At 40.4% G+C, this 15274-nt stretch overlaps 1 protein-coding gene across 1 annotated transcript in view; it reads left to right on the forward strand.

The window, feature by feature from the left end:
• Nucleotides 1-4689: 4689 nt before the first annotated feature.
• The window catches only part of MGAT4D (MGAT4 family member D), a gene marked incomplete at both ends in the record, with an annotated part of 34726 nt that continues 24141 nt past the window's right edge, over nucleotides 4690-15274 (forward strand). The window contains one exon of the mRNA XM_084204737.1: nucleotides 4690-4780. Within this exon, the coding sequence (XP_084060863.1) occupies nucleotides 4690-4780 (91 nt within the window). The remainder of the gene's footprint in view (nucleotides 4781-15274) is intronic.

A 15274-nucleotide genomic window follows, 5' to 3' on the forward strand; every position in this document is an offset into this window, starting at 1 on the left:
CTTGGCAGCACACTGCTGCTCTGATATTTAATCCTGGCTGGGCTGACATCATCTTGTCAGAGGAGTCCTGGCTACATCAGCAGCTGAAGGGCATTAGTTTGATTGTGGGAAGACAGAAGAATTGCAACAATGTGAAGAAGTGTAAGGGTGGTCAGGTCCTTCCTGAGAGTCTTTACGCCCACACGTGGATTTCACTGAAGTAGCTCATTAAAAGTATGAGCTACTGAAATTTTAGCAAGTCCAGCAGGTGCATCCTTAAAATGTGGGCGTGCACAAATAACACAGGGAGATTTCTAGCTGATGAGACTTATGTTGATTTTTTTAATACCAAAATTAAACTGTGCTGCTGATTCAAGGGTTTTACTTTTCATGTGATTATTTAAGAGATTAAATAGCTTCATACCAATATGAATGTTTTTTCATTATATTTATGCTTAAATAGAAATTACATTTTGTGTGGAATGTTAAGAACCAAAGTAACTTTTACTACAATTTTTGAAATTTGTTCCGCTTTCTATTGTGATTTACTGTAACAATACATACACACAGTACAGGATTATTGTTTTATCAGTTCTCTTTGCTTCCAGTCTCCAGGACTGATGTGTAGAATATCTGGTATTGACAGTACATTGCACAACACTATGTGATATAATTAGATTTGTTGAGATAAGCTTGACAGATTTTAAGGTCTTAGTTTAAATTAAGCCCTTCTGAAATGTGAGTTTAAAAGATGCAAGTTTTAGTCTTACACTTATTTTTGCTCATATGATGTTTCCTTCACTTTAAATCTATATTTTAAAGTAAAATCTGTAACCAATTAATGATTTAAAAATATTATAGAATGCTTTTTTGACTGTTTTTTCATGGCTTTTTGTAAATTGCAAGACAGCAAGCATGTTTGAATTTGTACAAATGTTAGCACTTGAATCATGCAAGATGCTTCTGAATTATCATGTGCAGTCAATTAATAAATTATATTAAGACAGTCAAAAATACCATGCAGTAGCTTAAAAAAAAATCCACCTTCCTCTTGTGTTCAGTATTTGCCTTCAAATTTTACCTTCACAGAGACTTTGGTTGAAGTAAAGATCATAACATGTTTACTATTTTAAATCCCATTTCTTGAGTGACCAGCAGGGCAAACAACCAGCAGCTGGATCTCTCTCTAGTCAGAAAACTTTCCATGGCAGCAGCTATTATGTATTATCACTGGTATTTATTCTTTGTTCCTATACCTTTGCAGATGAAGGGCATGGAAAATAATCTACTGCTTGGCTCAGCCAGAAGCCTGTATTATGTCAAATATTTATTTTAATGTTTCTTTTCTCTACCCTTGCTTACACATGGATGTGTGAAAACAGTATAAAAATGTGGAGCAATCATCTGAGCAAGAAGAGACATTCACTTACAAAGCACAAGGACAAGCTTAGGAACTCTCTTTTCAGGTAAGGAGAACCAGTCCACTGAATCACTTTCTTGGTGTTAAGTATTACAGGTTATTCAAAAATGTGTTCTATAGAGTCTTTTTAAAAATAATCTGTTTGCCAAAAATGCAGAAAGTCTCCTGGTGGGAGGTAAAACTGCTCTGAAACAATTAACACCCCCCAAAACCCCAACACAACTTATTCCAGTTGCATACAGTTCTTGAGCATGTGAAATAAGATATGAAGAGAGCCCTGGGAGGGACATACTGTGAAAGCATGAAGCAGATAAGGGACCCTGTTTGCAAGTAGGTCCAAGTGCAGTGGAAGTTCATGACAGTTTCAGTCATGAGGTTTTTGATTTTTTTTTTTTTTTTTTTTTTTTTTTTGGAGAAACACTAAATGCACTACGTCGTTGAAAGTTAATGACCTCGTCTATGAAGTGCGTATCAAGTAAATGATCACTACAACTTAGCATGGCTGAGTAACTGTATCTGCTGCCTTCATAAATAACATCAAATGCAGCCAATGGCAGTCTCCACAGACGTTCCCTGCACACTGTGTCAGTTTATTAGTTTCTGGAAATACGTGATGGTCTCGTCTTTTTTTTTCCCCTTACTTGCTCTGAACATAAGCTAAAATGAAATGTGTGTTAGATTTCTGTTAATCTTATCTTCAGCAGCCCTCCTGCTTGACCACATCATTTACATGTTTGCTTTGGCTTTATTACAGATAGAACACCAACCAATAAAGAAATTTATTCATTACTTGGGGGGTATTTAATGCTCATTTGTTCCTCTTAGTTCGAAATGTCTATTTTACTGCAAATGTGCCAAAATCTACATCAAAATTCGTGCCCTGAGCTTTTAGTTTATTAAGTGGGAGAGGGAAATGGTGATGGGGAGGGAGTAGGAGAAGAGGATTGTGTCATGATTGCATTGCATCTTATTAACTAATTATAAATGCATATCCAAAGTGCTTAAAGTAGATTTCTCAGTAAAATATTTCAATGGCACAGAAACAGAAGGCAGAGGGAAGTTCATAAGAAATGGGTACAGGACAGAAATAATGAGGTCTAACTCAAGACTTCATGGCAATTTATGGAGCCACATAGATTTTTAGTTCATGTATATACTGACGCATGCTACTAGCAGTCTCCTGCATTTTTAATGAATAACAGCATTTATAATTCAAAGTAATTAGTAAACAGAGATATAAACCCATCCATATAATAATTCAAACACAGTCATGCTAACCTTGCCAGAGCAGCAGTATACAATTTGTGAGGTCTAAAATTTCCAAAACTGACATAATTATACTGTTGTTAGTATAAAGAGTGGCACATAAAGGCATCATTGACATTAGGACTCCAGCACACCTGTGATTGGACACAACTGTTGTAGAATTTGGCATTGCTTTGCACCACACCATTCATTTTGCACACAAAATGATTTGGGGATTTGGTACAAAATGAGGTAAATTGTGTTAAGTAAGCAAATGGAGAAAAGGAAGGCAGAGATACTGTGTTAATAATATAAGCATATTTTTAGAAAACAAATTGTCTAAATTACTATGTCCTCTGGGTAAATTAGGTAATGAATTATATATGCTAGTACTACATTAAGAAATAGACAACAGTTTAGATAGCAAAAAGCTTACTGCAACCCTAGCCCAGTCTGATTTCTGAAGATGTTCTTTGCATGTTTGCAACACTGAACGGGAAGGTATATTTTCTTTATGATAGCTGTAAAATGAAAGGTAGATTTGTGAGCAGGTACAGAACATGTCAAAGTAAAAGCCATTAAATACCTGCTAATCAGGTGTAAGAAGGAGGAACATTTTTATCTAGAAAATGTAGGTGGTTCTATTAGAACTGTGTTGCTGCAAGTGGTTCCAGGAACCATGGTAAATGAGGTATCTGTTCCCTTTATAAACTATATTGTAGGAGATGTATTCTAAGCACTGCCTATTTTTTTTTTGTTTTGTTTTTTATGGATTGCTGAAGACCTAAAAAGGCAAACAGGTGCGTGTTTGAATGGAAAGACACATGTGTGAGGCAAGGTACAATGGCTGCAGTATAATGCTGTTATCAGGGTATAGGTACCAGTGTACCATTAGACTTTGATCGCGTGAGATTTTGCAGCTGCTTCCTCTTTAAAGGTGAACTGAAAAGCTTGGTTTATTTACCCGATTCTGTGGCTGTGCTAAACGCATGGATTAATTGTACACAGCTTGGCTTCCTGATACAATCTTACAAGCAATATAAAACAAATGCCCCATTGGTTTTGAATGAGCAAAATAATGTTCACCATTACAATGTTGTGCAGAAAAAATTCACATTGTAAGAGGTTTATGTTCAAAAAGGAGACAGAGGAGTCCTGTATCTTTATTCATGAACAAAGGGAGAGGCCACGAGGCATTTCCCATGGGGTCTGTCAAATTGTTGGTGAATACAGCCCCCTTATTATCCTGATTTTCCCAGCCACATCAACCTCTTTCTTTCCCCATTGGCTGAGGTACTTAGAAGGTACAGACTTCCCGATTCGTCTACTACATGTCTCCCTTAACCTGCACATACACGCACTGCCCCTTGCATAAGATAGCTCAATCAAGTCTTTATTATTTTTCTCGAAGTTCGGGAATTAAGCATGACCTTGGCTGAGCAGTAGTCCCTGTCAATTAGTAACAGTTTATGAAACTGGTAGTTTCTCTCGTTACTTCCTTATCTACACGTCTCTGGCCCTAGCTACAAGCAGATTCACAGCACCTGTTTGTAAAGACACATTCATCTTATTCCTTTCAATGTTACGACTTCGGCTAAACAGCACCTGCCGCAGTGCCGGTCCGAGACGTTTTTGTCGTGAACAGTCTATACTTGCAGCAGTCGAGAGGTTTTTCAGTGTGGGTCCGAGCTTCGGGGAAGCTGAGGGCAGGGGAGGGCTCTGCCAGGGGGTTCACAGCGGGAATTGGCGTGGGCACGAGGCCGGTGTCTCCCGGGGGAAAGCCGGGCGGCAGGAGGAACGGGTGTCCGCGCTGCACTGTGCGCGTCCCTACCGACGGGCACCCGCTCCTCGGGGCACGCCGATGTGCAGCGGGAGAGCTCGGCGGCCCCGCCCGGCGATCGGCGAGGCAGGACGTGTCCCGGCCCTCTGCGCAGGGGGTGGGCAGGGCAGGGCAGGGTAGCGCGGCGGGAACACGCCCGGCCCGCGTTGCCCGGGCGGAGGCGGCGGCGGTGGCGTGGGGGTCTGGCGGGCAGCGCCCGCGGGAGATGCGGCTGCGGCTCGGGCAGGTGCTGCCGGCGCTGTGCCTCGGCGCCGCCTTCCCCCTGCTGTGGTACGCGGTGTGGCAGGGGAGCCAAGGTGAGAGTGGGCGGCGGGGGCTCCCCGTCCCGTCTGTGCGGGACGCGAAGGGCGGGGGACGCGGTGGCACCTGCTGTGCCCCTCTGGCCGGGCCGTCGGGGCAGCGCGGCGCTGGCTCCCGCCCCGCTGCGCCCGCCCGGTGCCGCGCCCGACGGGACCGGGGGCAGTGGGGTCGCTCCGGCCGTCGTGCGGCTCCGTCCCGCCGGGCGGCGGCGAGCCCGGGCAGGGCATGGCCGGGCTTGCGACGGGCAGCGCGGCGGGTCGCCCCATCCCCTCCCGGAGCTCCAGAGCCGATCGGCTCTCCGGGCGCGCTGGGCAAATAAAGAACCTGTGTGGCCCCGAGGCTTGGCCGCGTGTGAGGTTGGGCATGCGGGTCTCACCTGTTCCCCCGGGGTCGTGGCTTAACTGCACCCAGGCACAACCTTGCGAAACAGATTACCCAAGGATCCAATCCTTGGGCCGTACGTGCCCTATTAAAAATACAACCCTAAATTTAAGAAACAATAAAAGTTTCTTCTTAACTTCTTTTTCCTCTTTTTTTCTCTTTTATTTTTTTCAACTCTTTTCCTAAGAAGCATCTTACATTAAGATGGAAAGAAAAATCTAAACTGATTGCTGTGGCTGTCACTTTTAAAGTGGTTTTGATTTTATTGTTGAGGAGGATAAAGTAGCATTATCCATCCTGCAATTGTATTTGGGCCTCATGTACCGTCACTTTTTCCTGTGCACATTTCCAGGACCAGAATGCAGAGGAAAAAAACCCACATTTTTATATTTTATTTCTAAACTTTAAAATTATACACTATCTTTTTAGTAGGTTATCTAGGTGACACGTGCCAAATAGATCTTCATAAAGCCATGTCTAAGATTCTCTGAGCCAATGTAGGAAAGATAAAACTGATGTATTTTCCAAAAAGAAATGAGAAGGTCTTTCCAAATAGTATCTTTGAGACTGGCAGACATGGCTTGTTATGGGTGAGGGGGTGGTTGGTTTGGGGTGAGGGAGAGAGAGTGAATCTTTGAGTGCTTCCTACATACACCTTTATAATAGGTTTGGTTTTATAGGTGCAGAAGAATTAGAATAAACCACTTAGTAATTTCTGGGATGAACACAACTCCAGGTAGCAGATAATATGTTTATATTAATTATTCCCGTAACATTAAAAGTGGTGTAGCGATCTTGGCCCCACAATGGTCTTTTGAATAGAGTCAAGTGCTGATCCTCCTGCCTTTTGGGTCAACTATATGGTTGTTTACCTTCCAACATTTTATGTTTCCTTCAGTGGCACTCCTGCAGGGAGTGAGGAAGGAAAAATAAGGAAAAATCTTAGGAGACTGAGATCCAAGAGAGGTCAGAATGAAAGTGTTTGTCCAATCTGCGGTTACCATTGTGTTGTCTTTGTCCAATCTGCCGTTACCATTGTGTCTTGTGTTCATGTTTCGAGACTCCTCATTACTGACATTACATTTATATTTCACTTTCTTTTTGACATTTCTCTGATGACATTCCATACTGGGTTGTTTTGCTTTGGGATTTTATTTGTTTGTGTTTTGTTTGTTTCTTTTGGGCAAGAGGGATAACATGTGTTGTAGTGTATATGTGTTGTCTTAGCTTCTCTTTCCACAGCTGACTCCTCCTCCTCCACAGTAAACTGAGTAACTAATTCCTCTCAGATGGTATAATTTTCCTAGTTACTAATATTTGCACCTGTTTTTTAGCAAACTTTTGATCATTGCATATGTGAAAATATAGCCTTTAGACTCTCTTATGCTGGATAAATCTCACAAATGTGTAAATAAAATAGGTAATATTAGTAACTAAAGGAGAAAGTAGCAGTAAGATCAGTAACTAAAGGAGAAGTAGTGGTGAATGACTTTGTAGTATATTTATTTTACTGAAAATATAGTCTTTGCTCCTAAGGGGTGTTAGAAGACAAGCCTTCTACTCATCCAGAAAACCTTAAGAACAGCCAGCCACAGGTAACAATAACAAAGGTTGTTACCTTTTTCTGCAGAGAGACAATTACTGGGAGCAAACCCACTAGTGCTCTGTTGTTGTCACAGGGTATTGGTTTAAGAAAATGGTTTGAAATTAATATTTTGCTCTGAAAACAGGCAGATATCTCTGCTTAGATGTTGTTCAACCTCTGTTTTTTTCCTTCTGCACTGCTGAATTTGCTCTCCACTGTCATGCTTAGAGCACTATAGCAATTTCCACTTTTGGTGCCTCTCAAACTATGATGTATATTTTCTTTTCTAATGCCCTTTTCACTTAGCCCACCAGTTACTGTGAGTACTGTTGCAGCTTGTCAGCTCCCCATATTTTCCCCTCATTTGTCAAATGTTTTCTACTCATTTTCTTTCACACATTTGTTAAATCTCCCCTGACTTTTGTTTACTTCTCTGCTCTGCCCATTGAAATGTTTGGGATCTTGATTTTTTTGACAACAGTCTATCACACTAAGCAGCAGTAGTCTGTGGTATTCCCGCAGGTTTCTGGCTAGTTAATTGTTTCTTGGAAAGCAGTGATTTTGGGATAGTAAATAAGCTTTGTAAAACTAGGACAGGGTACTCAAGCTCAAGACTAGTGATCTTAAGTACTTCTATAATACAAAAATATGTAAAATATTCCTCAGTTTGTCTTCAGTCTCAGCGCCTTTCACCTCTTGAATATTATAAGTTTGAATCAGATATTGGCTCTGTCCCAAATTCTGTGCAAATAAAAATCAGTACCCTAAGTCACCTTTAAGCTAAAGTGACCATTAAACACTTTATAATAAAGGTAGCTTGAGAGATTTGAGTTGGAATGTATTTTCTGTCAAGACAGCAGTAATAATTGGCTCTTTGGTGCTGCTGCTGATTATTATGTACAGCCTCAGTATTGACTTGGAGTTGTGAGACTAAAATCAAGTACACTGGCATAGCAGGGAAGATGCTACTTGCTCATTCACTTAAAAATAAAAGATCAGAATCTACCACAGTTACTGGACTTCAGTTATTGTGGATAATACTGTGTATATTTTAATTATGGTTAGGAAGATGTTTTTATAGTCACTTTTTCCATTGCTTTATAAATATAAGCAAAGGTTTAATACTAAATATGCTGATATTTTTGTGGCCAGGAAAAAAAAATAAAGAGATTAAATAATTGTGGAGACTACTGGTAATGATCAGGTCTTCAGCAAAAGCAAATGCTGTGTCTAAAGTAGCGGTGATTCCTTCAGATTCCACTGGAATGCTTGTGAATGCAGGCTGCTATTAGTGAGCAGTCAGCTGGGCTGCTGCAGCAATTCCTGTTCCATGTCCTACATGGTTTTGCTGTGAACTTTTTGGTCCCTCCCCAGGCCCCAAGCCAAACCTGTCTGAAGCAAACAGTTTGTATCTGAGCATGTTGCTAGGATGATGCAGAGGTTTCTGCTTGTGAAACTGAGTCCCAATTCACCTTGTTAATTCACCTGACCAAAATTGTCTGCTCTCATCACAAAAATGCTCTTCATATAGGTTTGGAGTTCTGAGAAATAGTATACAACTTACAATATACGTAGTGCTTTTCTCACACAGTGTCAGCTGTTGATTTCCATGTAAATACTAATCTATTAAAAAAAATCACCCTTATAGAAAAACAATAAAGTAAATGTAAGAAGGCAGTAACTTTTTTGCCACTTCAAAAACAGAAGGCAAAACCATATTATGAACTCATTATAAACTTACATAAAGTTTATTCAGAGAAAACAGTATTCCTGAATAAAAGGAAATTTTGGTGTCTTTGCTGAATAACAGTGAAATTTTTGTAAGTCACAGCAACAAGGTAAATCAGATCATCTATTTTGGCAGTGCTTCTTCATGTTGCTCTCAAGGGTTACAAGATTAAATCTCTTTGAATTGGTTTGTAACGTGTTGCTGCCCTCTTCACCTAAATTTGTGGGATACTTTGTCCAAAAAAATTAAAAGTAAGCTTTTCCTGGAAGAAGTTGATGCTGAAATATGATGTCACAAGGATCTAGGCATATGCACATTGTGTCAAACATTGTGAAACCTGAAATTCTTTAGTTATTCCTTTGAGTGGCATGAACAAGAGAGAAACTGCTCATACAGTTGCATTCACAGAAGTGTATGTAAGGATCTTTTTTTTTTTTTAATCTGCATTTTGAATTTGTTCCACAAATTGGGGGGGGGGGGGGGGGGGGGAGGGGGGCGTAATCTTCTGCCTAGGGTGTTATGCTTTGTTTCAGCTGTGCAGCCAAGTGCAGGTGCCCAGGAGATTGTGTCATTTGTGATGGCGTTCTTTGCAGGTTTCCTGTCCAGTCCCAACTGGCATACTCTGGCTCAAAGGTTCAATTAAATAGTGGCAAATTGACAGATTTGATAAGGAAGTCTTGAATTACACTGCTCTCACTTCAGCCAATACAGCTTATGCAGATTTCTGAACATGCAGAAGCCAATCTCCCTGTCTTCTCTAGGACTTCTAGGCTGTGTTTGACCACCACTTTTCCCAGCTGTCCCAGCTGACTGGTAGGCTGCGTCTTCCATTCATGTGTACATTTCCTTCCAGTGACACTGAGAGCAAACAAAGATTATTGCACATTCAGGTTTTGCCTCAACATGCTCTTGGGATGTGGCTGAAATGCACAGTGTGATAAGGAAAGAGTTTTTCAGTCCATCAGTTGCTTACTCAGTTTCTTTGTGCAGTTCTGCATTTTGACATTTAGAAAACCCTCCAACATACAACAGCCTCAAAGGGTCCACTAAAACTCAGTATTTACTGATCCAAAATTTTATATCAAAATTCATATCCAAGGCTTAGAAAAGCTGTGTAGTTTTACTGGCTTCAACATGTGTAATGTATTCAATAAAGATTCTCCTGCTTCTTAATGTTACTTCAGGCAGGACTGTGCCTAAAGAGTAGACGAGCTTAGCCATAAATCTTGTGGTACAAAAGGAGGCCTGTTATTGTTGGGTTTTGTAGAGAAAGGGATAAGGGAGCATTTCAGACCTCTCTTTGTTTGCTGTACAGTGTCTTGTCATAGCTTTAGACAAGTGTAACCGTATGACCTTCTGCTTTCCTAGTGTTGTACACTGAGTCTTGAGAAACAGAGTTTTGTCTAGAAATACCTTAGTCGGTGGCTAGGCATTTAACTAAATGTGTGTGTAATTTGGTGGTTGTTGCTACCTCAGGAGGAGAAGTAAAAGATTTAAATATTTAAAATACCAACGAGAACAAAGCAATAGCAATTTTTTGACATTAAGGAGTACTACCTTAAAACCAAAGTATACCAATTATGGCCAAACACCATACAATATCCATTAAATTTCTATATTTTTCACTTATTTTAATAATTGCTTTCCTAGATGGTGAGGTTCTGACTGAGTGTTTTAAGATCACTTTTCACTACATTCTAATATAGGAAAAGATTTGAATCTAAAATGAAGATTGTTTGCCAACATTTAACAACGTATTGTTAGAGCTTAAGTTGTATTTTCTTTGAAACAAGTTTGCTTATCTCTTTTCAGTTAGAGACAGTATGTAAATTGTTCGGTAAAAGTATTCTGTGCCAAACTCAGGATTGAGTCCATGTTCATTAGACAATATTGTGAGTTTTTAAAATCCATTTATTAACTTTGATCTGCCTTTAACTCTTTAAGGTGTGTGTTTGTTTTCATATCAAAAGTATTCTGATCCTCTTCCCAGTATGCCCTGTATAGGAATAGAGGAACCCTATCTCCCCTGTCCAAGTTGCTGGCAGAGTGCTTTTCTTTGATGTCTCTGGGTTAATGCAAAGTCCCTCTACTATCTTGTAGCCCCTGATGTGGACACTGTCAAGGCGAGTAGATGTCTCTAACATTTTGGAAGACACAAATAAAACTGTGCTGTAAGACTCTAAACAAAATAGTTGAAGGTAATGCACATTATTGAATTTAAGTGTTTGCCTAAGAACTCACTGTTCTGACCTGAGACAGAGGCATTGTTTGGGGAATTTTTTTTCCTTCCTTACTCAGGGAGCGCAAAACCTGAGTATGCAAAGCATGTAACAAGATTCAGAAAAGTATCTCATATTACATCAGTTATGGAGAGATAATAAACTGCCAGTTATTAGTCCAGTGCATGCCTCAGTGGTTTAATATGCCTCATTAACCTGAACAGTGAGGAGTGGTTCTAAGCACAGTGTATGACAAGATCTTTTGCAGTTAGCGTGCTTATATAGTTTTCTTTTAAGGAGGCATTAACCAAATTTCAGTTTCTGAAAGAAACAGTCTTTAGGTATGATAAGCAACTTAGCTTGTAATCAAGAAATAGGAACAAGATTCACTGCTAGACTTTGAAGTGTTTTCTTCCCTCCTTTATGCCACTCCAAATTCTCCTTTTATTTTCTCTTCTGTTTGAGTGCTAGGAGGAGGTAGTGATGAATTGTTCCACAGCTCTTAGATATTGTTAGAAATCGTTAATGAGATTGGAAGCATTTCTGATTGTACAGGAAGATGTATGTATGGAACTAAGAGAAATAATCAGTGTGCTTTGAGAATGAGTATTTGCTTTAGAGATTGGTATTGTTTCTAAGCAGTTTCAATATGCAGTGCAGAAAGTTTTATATATATAAAATGTATCTATTAGGAGATAACACAAGAGAGCATTTAAAACCATTTTAAATGTTGCTGTCTTAGAATTACAGTATCCATAGGTATATATGCTAATGTGTAGTTAGCAGTCAGAGGAAAGCTACAGCAGAGCTGAAAAGTCACTGCAAGAGCTTTTGAGTGCCGTCACTGTCTCTGGAAGTCGCTGGGTCCTTTTTGTGCTCCTGTGGCTAGTGTAGTCCCGTTGACTTTTCTTAGAATGGAAATTCAGTGAACCACTCTAAGCCCATCAGAGAGATTCATCTTCAGCTCACCAAGGGGAGAAGAAGCCTTTACATAGAATCCCAGAATATGCTTAGATGGAAGGGACACACAAGGATAATTGAGTCCAATTCCTGGCCTTGCACATAGTCACACTATGTTCCTCAGAGTGTTGTTCGAAAGCTTCTTGAACTCTGTCAGGCTTGGTGTTGTGACCACTGCACTGGAAAGCCTGTTCCAGTGCCCAACAACCCTTTGGGTGAAGAACCTTTTCCTGATACCCAGCTGTCACACATCCCGGCTAGATGGTGACAGTGGGGGGGACAGTCCCCCTCTTCCAGGGCTCCGCAGAATCCCAGCTACCAGTGGAGGCGCAGCACGGAACAAAAAGGACACAGCAGCATCAGCAAAGGCCTGGGGTGGCACTGGGTTACTTTATTTGATGTTACACTCCCCAAATCTCGGGGTCCGGGCAATGAGCTGGGGGCAAACAACAGCTTATAAAGGGGGGCAGGTCTCAAGGGAGGATACTGTGAGTGGAACACAAGGGCAAGGGATACAAGGGAGGAAAGCTGCTTGGGACAGGAGGGGTTAACAACTGGATGTGGGAGGAAGAGGTTTGAAACTTGGCAGAGAAGTAGCTAAGTAACAACAAATAAACTGACGCCTGGCTCAACTGAATAACAAAGGCAGGTCTGTGTCACTCTAAAATCAAGGGGAGCAAAAAACCCCAAAAGGACAAATCAAACAATAACCTGCAAAATAAAAACACACTACAACACCCAACCTAAACCTCTCCTGACACAGCTTCATGCCATTTCCTTGGCTCCTGTCACCACAGAGGAGAGATCAGTACCTGCCCCTCCACTGCTCCTCCACTTCTGCTCACAAGGAAGCTTCAACCACAGTGAGGTCTCTCCTCAGTCTTCTCAAGCTGGGCAGACCATGTGGCCTAAGCTGCTCCTCATAAGGCTTTCCCTTCAGATCTCTCCTTTGGACACTCTCTAATGGCTTCATGTCTTTTTTATATTGTGGCACCCCAAGCTGCCCCCAGCACTCAGGGTGAGGCCGCCCCAGAGCAGAGCAGAGCAGGACAATCCCCTCCCTTGCCCAGCTGGCCATGCTGTGCCTGATGCCCCCAGACACAGCTGCCCTCCTGGCTGCCAGGGCACTGCTGACTCACATTCAACTTTCCATCGAGCAGGAGCCCCAGGGCCCTTTGCACAGCGCTGCTCTCCAGCCTCTCATTCCCCAGTCTGTCTGTACATCCAAGGTTGCCCCATCCCAGGTGCAGAATCCAGCACTTGCCCTTGTTGAACTTCCTACTGCTGGTGATTGCCCAGCTCTGATTTGTTGAGGTCACTCTGCTGGCCTCCTTTACCTTCATTTGCTTGTTGTAGTTTCACCTTAGATTCTCATCTTGCTCTTTTCTGGTTTTATTCTGATGCTCCTTGCTGCTGATGGAACCATTGGGAGACAAGGCATTGCCAAGTCAAGTCCCAGGCTGTTTCTGGGCACAGTGTTTCAGGCTGTCTCCAAAGCTCCATCTCCCTCCTTGTCAGAAAGCACTGTATTTGTAAAAATGCTCAGTGTCTTTCTAAGCAATCTATTGCAAGCAGCTGTTTTAGTTCTCTGTGGATCATTAGATGCTGAAAGAACATTTTCCACATGCACACGCATGCTCACTTGCACAAGTCCATTTGAACTCAATGACTGTTGAAATATTTTGAGTGTTTAGCTTCATAATGCTTTCTAAACACACATTTTTTGACAAAAGTTTAGCAATAGTTAATGTGGCTTATTTACATGTGCTCTAGTAAAATTTAGAACATTTCATGTTTTATTTCAAACTATATATTTTTATAATAAATTAATTATTCACCAAGGGTGAGTGAATGTTATGTTCCTTGTGTCAAACCCTTGCTTCCTGAGCCATCAAAACCAAATTATATAAGTGATTACTAAGAATCATGTTCTGCTGACTGAAGAGGGAGTTCAATTCTGAAAGACTTCAAAATATAGTTTCCCCTCTTCTATTTCTGAAGAAATAGGTAAGGCCAATTACAAATGCCAGCTTCTTGGGCTGCACTCAGTGGTAGTTGAGTATTGAGATTTTATTTCCAAGAGGCACCTGTGTCACTTTGGTAGGCTCATCTGTAAGTAAGAAAATACAACTGCCATGACTTGGTGCTTGCCAAAATGTCAGCCCACTGGTGCCACTGGTCATTTTGAGTCACATTGACACTGCATAGCTGAGAGAACTGTGAAGAGAGGGACTATGATGTTATAATTCATCTGCAATTTCTTTACTAATTCCTTCCATAAATTGGAATATAAAGAAAAACTCATGTCCCTTACTGTATTGTTAGCTTGTACTTCTGAATTTGTCTAGGAAATGCAAGGTAAATCTGCACCATGTTTACATGTATTGATGTTCTATCTGGAATCACTTTATTGCTATGAAAATGGTGTGATGATTATCTGTCAGTCACCTAAATCAGCTTAAACCTTTTGTTTTCCTTTTATTCATATACATTCTAAAGGAACAAAACCTAAAGATTGGCTTATGGCATTGGAAACACAGCTACAAAAGAAAAGTATAAACAAGAAAGTGTATTCATACACGGTAGCTGATGAAAGGGATCTTCCTTAGGGATGCCAAAAAATTTAGCTTGTTTGGGGTTCTAGCTCTGTATCTTGATGCCTTTTGACAGATTTTTAAATTTGAAATTATTTTAATCTATTTTATCTATTTTATATTGTTTAAAGATAGACTAGACTCTTCATCTGTTTTGACCTTCCATTTTTTTTAAATTTACTCTCTGATTTTCTTAGGGAAGCCTTCTTCAATCAAGTAGAAGTGTCTTGTTGCATGCAGCTGAAATAATCCAGATTTCCCCTTCCTTCAGCAAGGCCAAATTTATGTTCATAGCTCCATAGAATAAAATACTCATATATATGAATGCCTTTCTTGCAAGTCAAGACATTTTTAAGAGTTTCAAAAATTTTAGGAAGCATTCATTTAATGGGATTTTACTAAACATCCTTTAAAATTTTAATGAGGTTAATAACAATAATACACATCACATGTTTACGTCTTTTTTTTTCTAACCCCTTTCTTCCTAGATGTTTTAAATTTCAATCTTCCAATCACACATTTATTGATTAAATTAAGGACTTGTGTTTAATGCAAATAAAACCCCCTGATTATCCAAAATGCAAACTAATTCCAGTTTGAAACACCTCTGCACATCCTCACAAATTTGTGTTCCCTCTGTATTTCGCTCGTAGTGTCTTTTACAGGTGAGAATCCCTGGAATTCACATTTCCAGAGAGACAATGGTGAGTCCTGGAAAATGAGAGCTGCCACAGATAAAATCTAGCACAGCCCACAAATAGAATAGGATAATATGTTATCTAAATGACAGCATTTAACTAGGAAAAAAACCAAACCCAACCAACTAAACCACAGCAAAACCAATAAAAGAAGCAGCATTATAAAACATTTTAAAATGAGGCAGAAGTCCTCTCCTACATTCTTTACTCTCTGTTGCAAAGGGGTGATGTTATTGAAGTATTGCTTTATATTAACCATCTTTAGTAATAGTTCTTAACATACTCCAGACACCTTGTAACTCATAGACTTAATGCTTTTAATAT

The sequence above is a fragment of the Fringilla coelebs genome (genome assembly GCF_963513975.1).
Source record: "Fringilla coelebs genome assembly, chromosome: 4".
Classification (NCBI taxonomy): Eukaryota; Metazoa; Chordata; class Aves; order Passeriformes; family Fringillidae; genus Fringilla; species Fringilla coelebs.